At 46.4% G+C, this 16,324-nt stretch overlaps 1 protein-coding gene across 1 annotated transcript in view; it reads right to left on the bottom strand.

Annotated features, from left to right (window-relative positions):
* Positions 1-15,896, bottom strand: part of RNF125 (ring finger protein 125) — a 28,328-nt gene extending 12,432 nt beyond the window's left edge. The window contains 1 exon segment of the mRNA XM_065582468.1: positions 15,715-15,896. Within this exon segment, the coding sequence (XP_065438540.1) occupies positions 15,715-15,896 (182 nt within the window).
* Between the last annotated feature and the right edge of the window lie 428 nt (positions 15,897-16,324).

Raw genomic sequence — 16,324 nt, 5'->3', positions numbered from 1 at the left:
ATTGAACTTGCTTTGATTCGCTGGAGTGCGCAGCCCCGCCCCCCCAGAGCACTGCTTTACCGCGTTATATCCGAATTCGTGCTATATCAGGTCGCGTTATATTGAGGTAGAGGTGTACCACAAAACAGCCAGAATGGGGGTAGAAGAAATAAGCTCTGAGCTTCTCAGGATGTTGTCCCTGAATCTTGTTGAGGGCCCTATTTCTCTGCTCTCCAAATACAACTTCTGGATGATTGATTGATTGATTGAAATCTTGTGCAAGAACTTGTCTCTCAGGGGCACATGGGGAGGAATTGTAGGAAGGTATTGGGAGGACAGTGGCATAAAATGAGTAGACTTAGCCTGAGTAGTGTGATGAGTTGTGCTAACTTGAGCTTTAGCCTGTACCCCCTACTAGGCCAGCCAACTTGAGTTAAAAGCAGCACCAGGTTGAAATTAAGGGGTTTTCTTTTTGGTCAGGACTTGATTTAGGGGCAGGACTTGAGTCCTAACTTGAGTTAACTTTGCACGGGTTGGATCACAGAAACCCCCTTGGGAGCTGCCACCCGATGTGCAAAGACTACCCCTGCTTCTGTTTTCCCTGCCAGCTCAGGACTCCAGCACCCTGTCTTGCTGAGCCAGACACTCCCGTCTGGCTCCAGACACAGACCCAGGGTCTGAATCACTTGTCCCAAAGCTGCAAGTTTACCTGAAAACAGCTCGCAGTAGCGTGCTTGTCTTTAGCACTCAGATGCCCAACTCCCAATGGGGTCTAAACCCAGATAAATCCGTTTTACCCTGCATAAAGTTTATGCAGGGCAAACTCATAAATTGTTCGCCCTCTATAACACTGATAGAGAGATATGCACAGTTGTTTGCTCCCCCAGGTATTAATACATACTCTGAGTGAATTACTAAATAGAAAGTGATTTTATTAAATACAGACAGTAGGATTTAAGTGGTTCAAAGTAGTAACAGACAGAACAAAGTAAGTCACCAAGCAAAATAAAATAAAATGTGCGAATCTATGCCTAATCAACCTGAATACAGATAATTTCCTCACCAGTTCCAGAGTGCTCCCTTTTACAGGCTAATCTCCTTTTAGCCTGGGTCCAGCAATCACTCACACCCCCTGCAGTTACTGTCCTTTGTTTCAGTCTCCTTCAAGTATCCTGGGGGGGGTGGAGAGGCTCCTTCTTTAGCCAGCTGAAGACAAAATGGAGGGGTCTCCCCTGGGTTTAAATAGACTCTCTCTTGTGGGTGGAGACCCCCCTCCTCCCTCCTCTGCAAAGTCCAGCTCCAAGATGGAGTTTTGGAGTCACCTGGGCAAGTCACATGCCCCTGCATGACTCAGTCTTTGCAGGCCGACGCCCTTGTCCACATGGCATCTTGCATGTCTCCAGGAAGACTTCTCATGTGGATTGGAGCATTCCAAGATGCATTGTTCCCCAAGTGTTTCCTGATCAGGTACTTAACCTGGTGAATTCCTTCCTAAAAAAGCTGACCAAATGCCTCACAGAGCTTACTTAGAAATCAAGCAAGCATACAGCCAGTTATATCATACATACATTTATAAACGTCCCCCCATAAAGCCTTATGGGGTACGCTGTCACAGAAATTAAGGGGTTTTCTTTTTGGTCAGGACTTGATTTAGGGGCAGGACTTGAGTCCTAACTTGAGTTAACTTTGCAATGAAGACAAGACCTAAAAATACTCATCTGAAGTCTAAAGAGATTGGGCCAAACAGATCTGTGATGTAACTTTACTGAAGTTAATAGAGTTACCCATGGTTACTTACGCTCTCTCTCCACCTTTTCCCCTCCCAAGGACTGATGAGGTTTTGGTTTTTTTAGGGTTGTCGATTAATCGCAGTTAACTCACGCGATTAACTAAAAAAAAATTAATTGCAATTAAAAAAATTTATTGTGATTAATCGCACTGTTAAACAATAGAATACCAATTGAAATTTATTAAATATGTTTGGATGTTTTCTACATTTTCAAATACATTGATTTCGGTTACAACACAGAACACAAAGTGTACAGTGCTCACTTTATATTATTTTTATTACAAATATTTGCACTGTAAAAAAATGATAAACACAAGAAATAGTATTTTTCAATTCACCTCATACAAGTACTGTAGTACAATCTCTTTATCGTGAAAGTGTAACTTACAAATGTTGATTTTGTTGTTGTTGTTATGTAACTGCATTCAAAAATAAAAGAATGTAAAATTTGAGACTACAAGTCCACTCGGTCCTACTTCTTGTCGAGCCAATCGCTACGACAAACAAGTTTGTTTACATTTATGGGAGATACTGCTGCCTGCTTCTTATTTCTAATGTCACCAGAAAGTGAGAACAGGTGTTTGCATGGCACTTTTGTAGCCGGCATTGCAAGTTATTTACGTGCCAGATATGCTAAACAATCGTATGCCCCTTCATGCTTCGGCCACCATTCCAGAGGACATGCTTCCATGCAGATGATGCTCATTTAAAAAATAATTAAATAAATTTGTGATTGAGCTCCTTGGGGGAGAATTGTACGTCCCCTGCTCTGTTTTACCAGCACTCTGCCATATATTTCATGTTATAACAGACTGGGATGATGAACCAGCACATGTTCGTTTTAAGAACACTTTCACAGCAGATTTGACAAAACGCAAAGAAGGTACCAATGTGAGATTTCTAAAAACAGCTACAGCACTCAACCCAAGGTTTAAGAATCTGATGTGCTCTCCAAAATCTGAGAGGGACGAGGGGTGAAGGATGCTTTCAGAAGTCTTAAAAGAGCAACACTCCGACGTGGAACCTACAGAACCTGAACGACCACACACACACACAAAAAAAATCAACCTTCTGCTGGTGGCATCTGACTCAGATGATGAAAATGAACATGCGTCAGTCCGCTCTGCTTTAGATAATTATCGAGCAGAACCCATCATCAGCATGGATGCATGTCCTCTGGAATGGTGACTGAAACATGAAGGGACATATTGGCACATCTGGCACGTAAATATCTTGCGACACCGGCTACAACAGTGCCACGCAAATGCCTATTCTCACTTTCAGGTGACATTGTAAACAAGTGGGCAGCGTTATCCGCTGCAAATTGTAACCAAACTTGTTTTGTCTGAGCTATTGGCTGAAGTAGGACTGAGTGGACTTGAAGACGCTAAAGTTTTACATTGTTTTATTTTTGAATGCAGTTATTTTTTGTACATTATTCTACATTTGTAAGTTCAAGTTTCATGATAAAGAGATTGCACTACAGTATTTGTATTAGGTGAATTGAAAAATACTATTTCTTTTGTTTATCATTTTTACAGTGCAAATATTTGTAATAAAAATAATATAAAGTGAGCACTGTACACTTTGTATTCTGTGTTGTACCTGAAATCAATATTTGAAAATGTAGAAAACATCCAAAAATATTTAAATAAATGATATTCCATTGTTTAACAGCATGATGAATGGCTTGACAGCCCTTGTTTTTTTGTTTTTTTTTAATAGTGGTTCTGTTTAGTTTAGGGGTTTTTTTAAGGGGAGAAAGTTGGGGGATAAATGGAGTGAAGTGTTATTTTTTTTAAGCTACTTCACCCAGTTATATTTTTATTTAGCAGGCTGGCCCCTAAGCTAGGGTTGCCAACTTTCTAATCGCACAAAACCGAACACCCTTACCCTGCCCCTTCTCTGAGCACCACTCCCGCTCACTCCATCCCCCCTCCCTCCGTTGCTCGCTCTTCCTCACTCACTCACTTTCTTCGGGTTGGAGCAGTGGATTGGGGTGCAGGAAAGGGTGAGGGCTTTGGCTGGGGGGTGCAGGCTCCGGGGTGAGGCCAGAAATGAGGGGGTGAGAGCTCCAGGAAGGGGTGAGGGCTCTGGGGTGAGGCTGGGGATGAGAGGCTTGGGGGGCAGGAGGGGACTCCGGGCTGGGGCCGAAGGGTTCGGCGTGCGGGAGGGGGCTCAGGGCTGGGGTGTACAGGGGGCATGGGCTCCAGCTGGGGGGTGCAGGCTCTGGGATGGGGCCAGGAATGAGAGGTTTAGGGTGCAGGAGGGGGCTCAGCGCTGGGGCAGGGAGTTGGGGTGCAGGGTGCAGGCTCTGGGAGGGAGTTTGGGTGTAGGAGAGGTCTCGGGGTGGGCAGGGGGTTGGGGTGTGAGAGGCAGTGCAGGCTCTGGCCAGGTGGCGCTTACCTTAGGAAGGCTCCCTGCATGCCCAGGCTCTGCGTGGCTCCCTGAAGTGGTGGCATGTCCCAGTGGCTCCTAGGTGGAGGACCCACAGGCACCGCCCCTGCAGCTCCCATTGGCTGCAGTTCCCGGCCTAGAGGCTGCAGGGACATGCTACCGCTTCTGATGAGTTCTATTGCTCTTACATTGGGTACGACTCAGTGTGAGTAAGGCTGGCAGAATATGGCCCTAAATTTTTATTATGCTCTGCTTACTATTTTATTTCTAGCAATTCTAGTCTAAACAATACATACACAATAGATATTTGTGCACGTACAGTATTATCATATGTGCTCTTTTTTGGTTCATAAGCACAGGGAATTTGTAAATTCAGTTAACAGTTGGTTACCAATTTGTTTTGTGATGGATCCATATTATATTACCAGCAGAGTTCCGTTGTCCAGAAGACAACCCTTGGAAGAATGACCCCCCTTTAGAAAATGGCAAAATCTTTTTGGGGGGGAGGGGAGTAATAATCCTTTTGGATGACGTTTTACTTTCCTTAATTGCGTACAGGTATCTGGATAGTGTGGTGATAGGTGCCTTTAAAAGGTCAGGGTCAAATCTATCTACCTATGTATGTATTTTTGGAGTATGACAAAGATCAAAATGAAGTATGACCCAATGAGATCATAGAGCTGCTCGGGTGGAAGGCAGTATATGCATGAGTAATAATGTTATAAAATAAAATATAAGGATGCTTGAAAAGAGGTGATTTTAACCACTCTGCCACGTAACCCTGTTTGGTGTCGGTCTATTTGACAGTGTGCTTAAAATGGTGACAGCAGTTAGCAGGTTTTTATGCAAGGGCTATTAACATAGGTGCAAACACATTTTTAAGAAATTTTCCTTTGCGTTAAGTTATTGTTTCAGATGCAAACAGCCATGGGCCAGATTCACTTCTGTGGGCACAGGAGGAATGCAAATTATACCCATCCATCTCCTCCTCTGCCTAATGCAACCACAGGGCAGCTGCACTGGCATGCAGATACACCCCCAGGAAAGGTATGTATTTACCTATTAGAAAAACCTTTCCCACTAACCATGCTAGCTTGCAGATTAATTATCCAGTCTGTGAAAAGGCACCAAACTTTTGGAATTCAAAATCCAACAGGCTAGACTCCAAAGTAACAGTCTGAGATGTTGAGGTAGTGGTGGAAGCAGAGCTCTCTGCCTTTTAGTAAATCACAGCGTAACCCAGGTTGAGCTGCTCCATTTGGCTGATTTAGAATGCCTTCCAATGAAGATTCTTAAAGTGACCTGTGAAAGATATTGAAAAATTGGGATTGGGCACATTTTTATTTGCTTATTTATGATGCATAAAGGAGGCCTGTAAAGTTGTGTAGTTTTTTATTTAAGGTTGTTTTTTTTCTGTTTGTTTGCTTAGCTTCAAACTATCATAGGGTTACCATACGTCCGGATTTTCCCGGACATGTCCGGCTTTTGGGGGCTCAAATCCCCGTCCGGGGGGAAATCCCCAAAAGCCGGGCATGTCCGGGAAAATCGGGAGGTCAGCCGGGCCCGCGGGTAGGGTGACCAGACAGCAACTGTGAAAAATCAGGACTGGGGGGCGGGGGGGAGAGGGGTAATAGGCACCTATATAAGACAAAGCCACAAATATCGGGACTGTCCCTATAAAATCGGGACATCTGGTCACCCTACCCGCGGGGAGCCGGGTCGGCCGGGCCGGCGGGGAGCCGGGTCGGCCGGGCCCGCGGGGAGCCAGGCCCGCGGGGAGCCGGGTCGGCCGGGCCCGCGGGGAGCCGGGTCGGCCGGGCCCGCGGGGAGCCGGGCCCGCGGGGAGCCGGGTCAGCCGGGCCCGCGGGGAGCCGGGTCAGCCGGGCCCGCGGGGAGCCGGGGGGTGCGCCGGGCCGGGAGCCGGGGGGTGCGCCGGGCCGCCGGGGGCCGGCAGTGCTGGGCGGGCCGGGGGTGGTCGGCCGGGGCCGGCACCCCAGGGCCCGAGCCGACTCAGGCTGGAAACGCCGGGGGGCCAGCCTGGGCCGCGTCTCCTCCCCCCACACCCCCCTTACCTGCTTCAGGCTTCCCGCGAATCAAATATTCGCGGGAAGCAGGGGAGGGGGCGGAGACTTTGGGGAGGGGGCGGGGTTGGGCGGGGCTGGGGGCGGGACCGGGGGCCGTGGAGTGTCCTCCATTTGGAGGCACAAAATATGGTAACCCTAAACTATCAGATATCTCAAGTCTGGCCTTTCTCTGGTTTTTCTGATAGACTTCATGTATGAGTGATGTTATTGAGCTTTCCCACCTTAAGTGAGGACTGCGGGTACCCCCTGCTGCCTGCAGCTCTAGAGGCCCGCAGCAGCCTTGAGCTCAGCAGTTCCCTAACCACAGCTGGGAGCTGCGGGGTATCCCCACCACCAGCCCCGGCTGGGAGCTGCGGGGTCCTGGCTGCCTGCAGCTCTGGGAGCCCGTGGTAGCCGACAGCTCAGGGGTTTCCCCCACTGCCTACTGCGGCTGGGACGGAAGCTGCGGGATACCCTACCACCTGCGGTGGCTTGGAGCTCTGGGGGCCGTCACAGGCAGTGGGGGTACCCTGCAGCTCCCTGCCCCTGAGGGGGATGGGGTACCCTGCAGCTCCCAACCACTGCAGGCTGACGTCATGGAGGTCGCTAAAAATCACGGATTCCGTGACTTCCGCAACCTCTGTGACTAAATCATAGCCTTAACTATAATCCCTGCAATGTAGACATGTCCTGAATATGCCTATGGTGTTGAATCTTTAACAAAGATATCCTTTGTCCAAAGAGTTCATTAGACACCGTAATTATAAAAGTGCTTTCAAAAGCTAGTAAAAAACAAAGTTTTAAATGGATAAAAATAATTTTCCTTCTCAACTGCACACCTTTCCATTTGTTGTCACTTGTGGTGTCATTACTTCACTAGTTTTTTATAAAGTCTTGCCGGATAGACAAACCCTGAATTTATAATGTAAGAAACAAGCAGAAAATGAATACTTTTTTGGTGGGTGGGAGGGGGCCTTTCTGCATATGTCATAATGAAACAACAACGGGGAACAAGCTCAATACTTTTAAAAAGACTGAAAGAATCCTGGAATGAATCCTCAAATATAAGAAGAATAAACAAAACAAAGAAATGGTGCAACCAGACATGTTTTCTTACAAATGATGCTTACTTTTTCTTGTCATGTGTTAAAATCTGTAAGTATTCTGCAGTGCATAAAATTGTAGGCTGTGGGTTATCAGTAGAATTGCATTGTTACTTCACTGATTAATGGTCTTGAAAGTAAAATAACCTCTCATTTTTTGAAAGGTCAGTACATTCATTCTGTATTATGTTAGGATGCAGTTTACTATTGCTTTGCAGTGTTAAATTAATGAAGATAAGATTTTTAATTTGCTTTTCTGCTGACAGATCATTTTGAAAGCAGCCCTTTCATTTCTAATGGCTTAGATGTCACATGCAGGGAAGGTGGAGCAGATTTTTAAAACGAATCATTCAAATTCAGGAAACAGCTTGGGAGATAGAGCTTATAAACAAGGACAACAGGAATCTATAGAGTATTGCAGCAATTTCTCATTGTCTTGCTTCCTGCACTGGTGGAATTTTTGAAGAGATTTATTTTTTTATTCTACCTGTCCTAACTTCTGATTTTGTACTCAATACCCTGATGTTAAGCACTTTAGAAATTCATGTGGCAAATAAAAATAGTTAACATTATTTACCAGAAAGATATAAGCAGTACATTGTCTTAGTTCGGGGGTTCTCAAACTGGGGGGTCAGGATCCCACAGGGGGTCACGAGGTTATTACATAGGGGGTTGTGAGCAGTCAGCCTCCCCCCAAATCCTGCTTTGCCTCCAGCATTTATAACGGTGTCAGATATATTTACAAGTGTTTTTAATTTATAAGAGGGGTCGCATTCAGAGGCTTGCTATGTGAAAGGGATCACCAGTACAAAAGTTTGAGAACCACTGTCTTAGCTGTTGCTGGACAAAGGGCATGATCCTGTGTTCATTGCCCACCCAAAATGGGCACTGATTGCACTGGGAGTTTTTGAGGCACAGGGAATGTAGGATTGGGGAACAAGGCCTTGATTGTTCTTGCCAGACCCTCTCATAGAGGAGTCCCTCCATACCTGGATCTCTCATACCCACATGGAAATGACCACTGATGGATTTGTAAGAGACAGGGAGATAATTATGAAAAAGGTGAATAAGCCTGAGCTTCTCACATTGGTCTTAATACTGCTCTCTGTTGTGAGTATGTCTGCACTGCAATTGGGAGGTGTGATTGCACCATCTTCTGCAGACATACTAGAGTTATTTTTGATGTAGTTAGCTGGACTAACAACAGCTGTGAAGCCAACACGGCATCTAGCCCCACCTGCCCAGAACTCTGGGCACACACTAGAGTGGCTAGTGCATGACGTGGTGTGCTGCGTCACTGCTATTGTTATCGGAGTTAGCTTTGCAGTACATGTAGCTAGATCAATCATACCTCCTGACTGCAGTGTAATCATACCAGTGACATAAACCCAGAGCAATTGATGCTAGCGGGGATACTCAGGACTTGCATCAATAAAAATGAAAGCAGAATTTCACCTATTGCATTTGTTAATATGCAAGTATATATTGAACAAAAGTGGCATTCTGAAAATTATTAATATATAACAAGTACTGGAAGTTTTAAGTTTTAGATTGCTATATTCCAAATTTAGTAATGCACAGAAATGTATCCAGATTTTTATCCTGATTTTTAATATTTGGTTAAGAATGGAACCTGATATATAAGATATATTTGGGATGTGCCAGTTATTTTTTTGTGCTACATATTTTTCCTAAGAAAATGGGACAATTTTATTAATATTAACAAAATATAAATAAATTATCATGAAGCTTGGATAAGTATTCAAGTTCCAGTCTATATTTTCTGTAGTTTAATACCTTTATATGAGAAAAACCAAATGTGACCCACTTTTTAGTAAGGAATAAAAATGAGACCCCAAAAGGTTTGACATATCCCAGATATAACCAGAATACCCTCTCATATAGATAATTTACATAGCTGTATCCAGACCTGACTGGAATTAGCCAGCTCTTGTTAAAGTGGTTTTTTTTGTAAATTTAAGTTGCAGCTTTGATTTGGGAGTAAAATACAATTTTTTTCCAATTTTCTGGCATCATACTTTACAGGGGTGATTACATCTCCTTAATGTTTAAATATAAGTAACTTTTATAGTAATATCATTAACTTACCAAATAAAAGATGTAATGACAGTAAAAGGAATACTTCCTCTTCATGTAGTATATGCTCATACATCACACTACTGATGAATGATTACAATAAGTGTAATAGAAGTTATATTTATATTTCATGACAAATAATAGGCGGGCAAAATATCAAATGATGTACTTTTCTATTAAAAAATGCAGCTAAACATGCCTTAATGCATATGATATATTTTAAGAGCTCAAATGCTGGTGCTGACAAATTGATCAGGTCAGGATTACATTCCTGTCAGACTCCTGGAATTTAGTATTTTCTGTAAGTAAATGTACTTCCTTTTACCAGTTACTGTTTTCTCTTACTTTTACATGCTGCTAAAGAGCAAGGAAACAATGTGTATATTCTCTGTTATGGGCCAAACGCTAATCCAGGGTTTCTCAAACTTTATTGCACCATGACCCCCTTCGGACAACAAAACATACTACACTACCCCAGGGGTGGAGGTGGGGAGGAGGTGCTGAAGCCTGAGCCTGCCCAAGCCCCACTGCCCAGGCGGGGGTGCCAAAGCTGAAGCCCAAGGGCTTCAGCCCCGGGCGGGGGGCCTGTAACCTGAGCTCCACCACCCAGGGCTGAAGCTGAAGTGTGAGCCCCATTGCCCAGGGCTCAGGCTTGGGCTTGGGCCCCAGGCCCCAGCAAGTCTAACGCCAGCCCTGGCGACCCCATTAAAACAGGGTCGTGACCCACTTTGGGGTTTTGACCCACAGTTTGAGAATCGCTGCTCTAATATAATTTATACCTGAGTAACTGTGGAGTCATTTTATGGGTGTAATCTCACCCTATGTCAGCTCAAAGTCAATGGCAGACATTAGTGATGCTACATGATAAAAATGTCATTAGCCAATACTCAGTGTATATCAATTCAATTTTCTCCAACAAGAATGCAAGGAAAAGTAATCAGTGACTAACAAACTATAGGCTTCTTGGTAAATTAGACTGTGCTCAAAGATTAACCACACTGATCTACTTTCTGTATGAATAATGTGTGAAATACACTATATCATGCAAGATAAGAGCAAAATGAATTAATAAGCAATTACACACCTATCTCTAATGTGTGGAAAGAAATATTGCATATGATGGGGGACTTTAATTTGGGAGACATAAAATGGAGGTCTCATGGAGCCAATAGTAAAACATCACTAGAATTTCTAAAAATTATAGATGATGATGATGATGAGGAAGGTGAGGTGAGGAAGATTATAAGTGAAATTGATTGGAAGGAAAAATTTAGACAGAAAAATGTGAATGAAAATGGGGATTTATTTTAGAAGAGTTTATTAGATTACCAAAATACCACAATTCCACAAACATGAAAGAGGACAACTTTGATTAAAAGTCCATCCTGGTTAAGAGAAATAGTGGAGGCAGCAATTATCCACATAACAAATGGAAAAGAAGCGAAGTAGATAGCAATCAATATAAATTAGATATATAATGAAAATTGAAAAGGGAAGCTAATCACATCAGGGAAAAATCTATGGCTGGCATGGCTAAGAACAATAAGAAGGATTTTTTTAAAGTATTCTAGGAACAAAAAAATCCTGGCATGGGTATATAGGGTATATAGGTATACTAGATGGAGGTGATAAAATTATTATTCATGATCCAAAAAAGGCAGAAGCGTTCTATAACTATTTCTGTTTTATATTTGGAAAGAAGCAGGATGATGTATTTATATCACAGAAGGGTGATGACCTGCTTTCCAATCCATTAGTAACAGAGGCCTTTTCTATACTACAAAGTTAGATTGACATAAGCTGCCTATTGTTGACCTAATTGTGCAAATTTCTACACTTAAATGTGTCTCCCAATGTCTGTTATTGTCTGTTATTCTGATGTAGTAACACCACATCCCCAAGTGGCATTGAGCCATGGTCAATGCATTGAGTTTGATGCAGTACAAATATAGACAATGTGTTACCTATGTTGACCCTAACAGTTCTCTAGAAGCTGTCCCACAATGCTTGACGCTGAGCGCTCTGGTTACAATTGTTAATTCCACTGCCCAGGGTCATGGGGACCAGAAGGCCCCTTCTGCTTTCAAGCCCTGCAAATTTTTGAAGTGCCTTTTCCTGATTGTTCAAGTTGGTAAGCATACGTAGCAGCTCTCCTTTGTTATGCACAACTGCCCAGCTGACCATCCCGTTACATGATCCAGATGTGCTCTGGTTTGGTCTGTGGGGAGAAGAGGCTGTCCAAGAACAGCTATGGACTAGCTGTAGAAAGGTGGACATCTATGGCCTTGGCTACACTTACCAGCTAGTTCGATGGCTGGAAATCGAAGTTCTGGGTTCGACTTATCGCGTCTAGTCTGGACGCGATAAGTCGAACCCGGAAGTGCTTGCCGTCGACTGCGGTACTCCAGCTCGGCGAGAGGAGTACCGCGGAGTCGACGGGGGAGCCTGCCTGCCGAGTGTGGACCAAGGTAAGTTCGAACTAAGGTACTTCGACTTCAGCTACGTTATTCACGTAGCTGAAGTTGCGTACCTTAGTTCGAATTAGGGGGGGTAGTGTAGACCAAGCCTATGAGTGGATTGCACAGGGAATTCAGGAGAAGAGCTACAACAGGGATCAGCAGGAGTGCCGTATGAAAGCGAAGGAACTGTGGCAAGCATATTAGAAGGCCAGGGAGGCCAAAAGTAGATACGGTGCTAGGTCGCAGACCTGCTGCTTTTACAAAAAGCTGCATGCCATAATTGGTGTAGACCCCTCCCCACACCACCATGGATACCTCTGAGGATCCTGAGTCACTGGCCCATGGTATGAACAGTGAGGATGAGGAGAAGGCAGAAGAGAAAGAAGAGGATAGGGAACACGTGACCGGGGTCCAGCTATGCTGCGAGCCAGGACCTGTTTGAGATTCCACTGCAGTCCAGTCAGTCCTGGTAGTTGAGCACAGGCAAGCCCGGTGCAGGAGATGGAACCTCAGGTAAGAGTGTAAATTTATTTCCCATTACAGTGCTGGTGCCCTCAAATTAGCAGGACACAGCTGTCAACTTTTCATTAATTTATTTATACTAGAAGAGGTAGCGGAACAACAAAGAGAGGTAGCATTGTTATTGGCTTTTCATTCCCACAGTAGAGTTATGCGGAGGAGCCAGGCAGAGCAGTTTATGTACACAGGGATGTCCCTTGAATCCTCCTGAGAGATCTTGGTGACACTTTCATGGAGGTACTCTGCTATCCTCTGCTGAAGGTTTCTAGGGATGGGAGCCTTATCTCTTCCTCTGCAGTAGGACACTTTCCCTTGCCAATTGACAATAACTATTGCAGTAGACAGGGTAGCAGCGTAAAGGCCCAGGCGGTTTCAGGACACCAGTAGCAGCTGTGCTTTCTTTGCATTTGTTGCCCGCAGGACTGAGGTATCAGCTAAAATCACTACTGCCTGTGGAAAATGGTGCCAATATTTAGTACCATTGCCCTGGCCTGTGTACCCATAGTTTCACACAACTGAGCAATTCCCTCCTTATTTCCCTCACCTCTGGCGGGTCATACCATGGCTGGAGCTGTGAGTGGCACCGTACACAAGCACCCCGAAGCAGAAGTATCAATAAGTATGTCTTGTTTTCAACTTTAGGGGAGCCAGGGGAGGGAGTTCTGAATCTTAACTTTTGCTTTCCTGGGAGCTATACCGACAGTGTGTTTTACCTGTAGCTGCTGCCATTGCAGACTTGAAGGGTTCCCTCTCCACACCTGAGGAATGCCTGAGCCAGATAAGGAGAAGAAAGAAGAGGACTTGGGATGACACTTTCAGAAAGATCCCTCCCCCCCCCCCCCCCCCCCCCCCCCCCCGCAAGCCAGTGCAGCATCAGACCATGAACAGAGGGTCTGGAGGATGAATATTGCAGACTGTATGGAAAAGGAAGGAGCAGTCAGGAGAAAGGCCAAGGAATTGGAGAGGAAGATGCACCAAGACATGATGGGGCTTTTCTGGTAGCAAACACAGAAGCTGCAGACTCTTGTGGTCCAACAGATTCAACAATCCCAGGCACACCTGCCTTCGCAGTCCATGAACAGCTGCAGCAGAGCACCTTCCTACATACCCCCTCAACATTACACATGGCATATGGAATCGCATCCCTACCCCTACCACTCCACTCCGAAGGACATTAAGGACAACCATAACTTCAAATGTGCTGATTTGTGAGAGCCACGGTTGATGTATATGTGGCTAAAATGGACATGAATCTTCCTCCCTCCTCTTTAAGCTCTGTTCCATAAATCTGTTAAGGTTTTAATGTATTTGCTTGTAACTTGCATAGAATTTTAACCTGGTTTTTTTTTTTTACTCAATAAAACTCTTATTGTTTGGAAAATAATTCATCTTTCTTCATTCCCAAGATATGCTGCAGAATGGCTGGCGGTATTGAAAGCACCCACTTACTTGTGATTGTGCACTTTGACACAACTCATAGGATCAGTGTCAAACACAGATCATAAATGTGCAGCAAGCACCTCAAAAGTAATAGGTGCATTGTTAGTGTTATTCATACAGTTGTGCACCAAGCACCACGTAATTCCTAACAGGCCCCCAAACTGCAAGGCCAGGGAGAGCACGGTACACCATAACACATTACTGTGGCGTGCTGCTAAAGTGCTCTGTCAAAGCCTTCCTGAGCTGTTGAGCCCCTCATGGAGCTCTTCTGACAGCCCTTGTATCTGGCTGTTCAAACTCAGCAGAGAGCTGCTTCACCTCCACCCTCTGCCCTGGGGGCAACCTTTGCTTCACAGATATAATGCAGATTAGAGCAGACAACTATAACCAATGGGATATTTTTTTCACTGAGATCCAATCTGGTGAGTAAATAATGCCAGTGCCCCATCAATCTACCAAAAGCACATTCAGCTGTCATTCTGCACCTGGTGAACTGGTAGTTGAATCTTTCCTTGGTGTTGTGGAGGTGGCTGGTGTATGGCTTCATGAGCCAAGGGATCAAGGGGTTGGCTGGGTCCCCCAGGATCACTATTGGCATTTCAACATCACCAATGATAATCCACCAGTCAGGAAAGAAAGTCCCTGCTTGTAGCTTTCTGTTGATGTACTCTGTGGCAGGGCAATCTGATGCCAAAATAGGGATGCGCATGCTGTGCAGGGCCGGCTCCAGGCACCAGCCAACCAAGCACGTGCTTGGGGCGGCACCTTGGGTCGGGGCGGCCCTCAGGTTTTTATTAATTTATTTATTGGGCGGGGGCTGGCGCGGCGCGGCGCTGGGGGGGTGGGGGCTGGCGCTCAGAGGAGGGGCGGGAGCTGGTGCGGCGCGGTGCTGGGGGGCGGGGGCTGGCGCTCAGAGGGGCGGGGGCTGGCGCGGCGCAGCGCTGGGGGAACGGGGGCTGGCGCTCAGAGGAGGGGCGGGGGTTGGTGCGGCGCAGCGCTGAGGGGGCGGGGGCTGGCGCTCGGAGGAGGGGCGGGGGCTGGTGCGGCGCGGCGCTGGGGGGACGGGGGCGGGGGCTGGCGCTCGGAGGAGGGGCGGGGGTTGGTGCGGCGTGGCGTGGTGCTGGGGGGGCGGGGGCTGGCGCTCAGAGGAGGGGCGGGGGTTGGCGCAGCGCTGGGGGGGCAGGGGCTGGCGCTCGGAGGAGGGGCGGGGGTTGGCGCGGCGCGGCGCTGAGGGGGCGGGGGCTGGCGCTTGGAGGAGGGGCGGGTGCTGGAGCGGCACGGCACTGGGGGGGCGGGGGCTGGCGCTCGGAGGAGGGGCGGGGGCTGGCACGGCGCAGCGCTGTGGGGGCGGGGATTTCGGCGGCACTGCAGGGGGTACGGTGGCGTGGCGTGGCGCTCCCGGGGGGGGGGCAGCACTCTTCTTTTTTGAGTGGGGCGGCAAAAGAGTTAGAGCCGGCCCTGGTGCTGTGTATTGCTCCACCGCTGTTTGGGAACCCCATTGCTGCAAATCCAGCCATTAGTTCTTGCACGTTGCCAAGAATCATAGGCCTGTGTAGCAGGAGACGATTAATGGCCCTGCACACTTGCATGACAATGGCTCCACAGTGCATTTTTCAACTCCAAAATGATTTCCCACTGATTGGTAGCAATCCAGTGTTGCAAGTTTTCACAGTGCAATCGCCACTCACTTCTCTACTCTCAGTGCAGCTCTCATTCTGGAGTCACTGCACTGGAGGGCAGGGGTGAGCTTGGCACGCAGATCCAGGAATTCGCATCCAAAAGTTCTGCAGCCATTGCTTGTCATCTCAAGCCTGCATTATGATGCAATCTCACCAGTCAGTGCTTGTTTTGTGGGCTCCACCATTTACATCTGCTCAATGAATGCCACTAAGAATCTGGTACTGGTTCTTGCTATGTCCCACAGCAATCTGTCCTCCATGAAATCATCATATTCCCCATGGCTCTTCTTGAGGTTCTGCAAATACCAGAGGATCATGCGTCCTGTGCTTGCAACGTTCATGACAATAGCACAGAGCTGTGCAGGCTCCATGCTTCTGTCAGAGATGGTGGACAGCAAAATGTCTCATGTGGATTCATCGGATTTTCAAAATAGGCATGAAAATTATGTGATAGAGATGGCATTATGGAATGGAGAAAGTTGCATGATGTGAACTTGACTCCTCAATCCCAGTAACCCCTGCGTGACTCCTTTCTGCCCCACCATGCATTGCCAAAACTTCCTAAAAGTCAGTGAACTGGATAATGACGAGTTGCACATTGGGATACCTACCCATTGTGCTCTGCACTGTGCATCAAAAAAGCATGCCTGGTGAGTACGTGCAGCACATACACAGGGACCCACACATGCACACACATACGTGATATACTAAGTGCAGTAGCTTTATCCCAATGTAATGTGTGGTCAAAAGTTTGTAGTGTATAATCCTCTTTAGTGCATGTCTAAACAGCTTCTACTAG

The sequence above is a fragment of the Chrysemys picta genome, chromosome 2 (genome assembly GCF_011386835.1).
Source record: "Chrysemys picta bellii isolate R12L10 chromosome 2, ASM1138683v2, whole genome shotgun sequence".
Taxonomy (NCBI): domain Eukaryota; kingdom Metazoa; phylum Chordata; order Testudines; family Emydidae; genus Chrysemys; species Chrysemys picta.
This window is presented reverse-complemented; position numbering and strand designations above follow the sequence as displayed.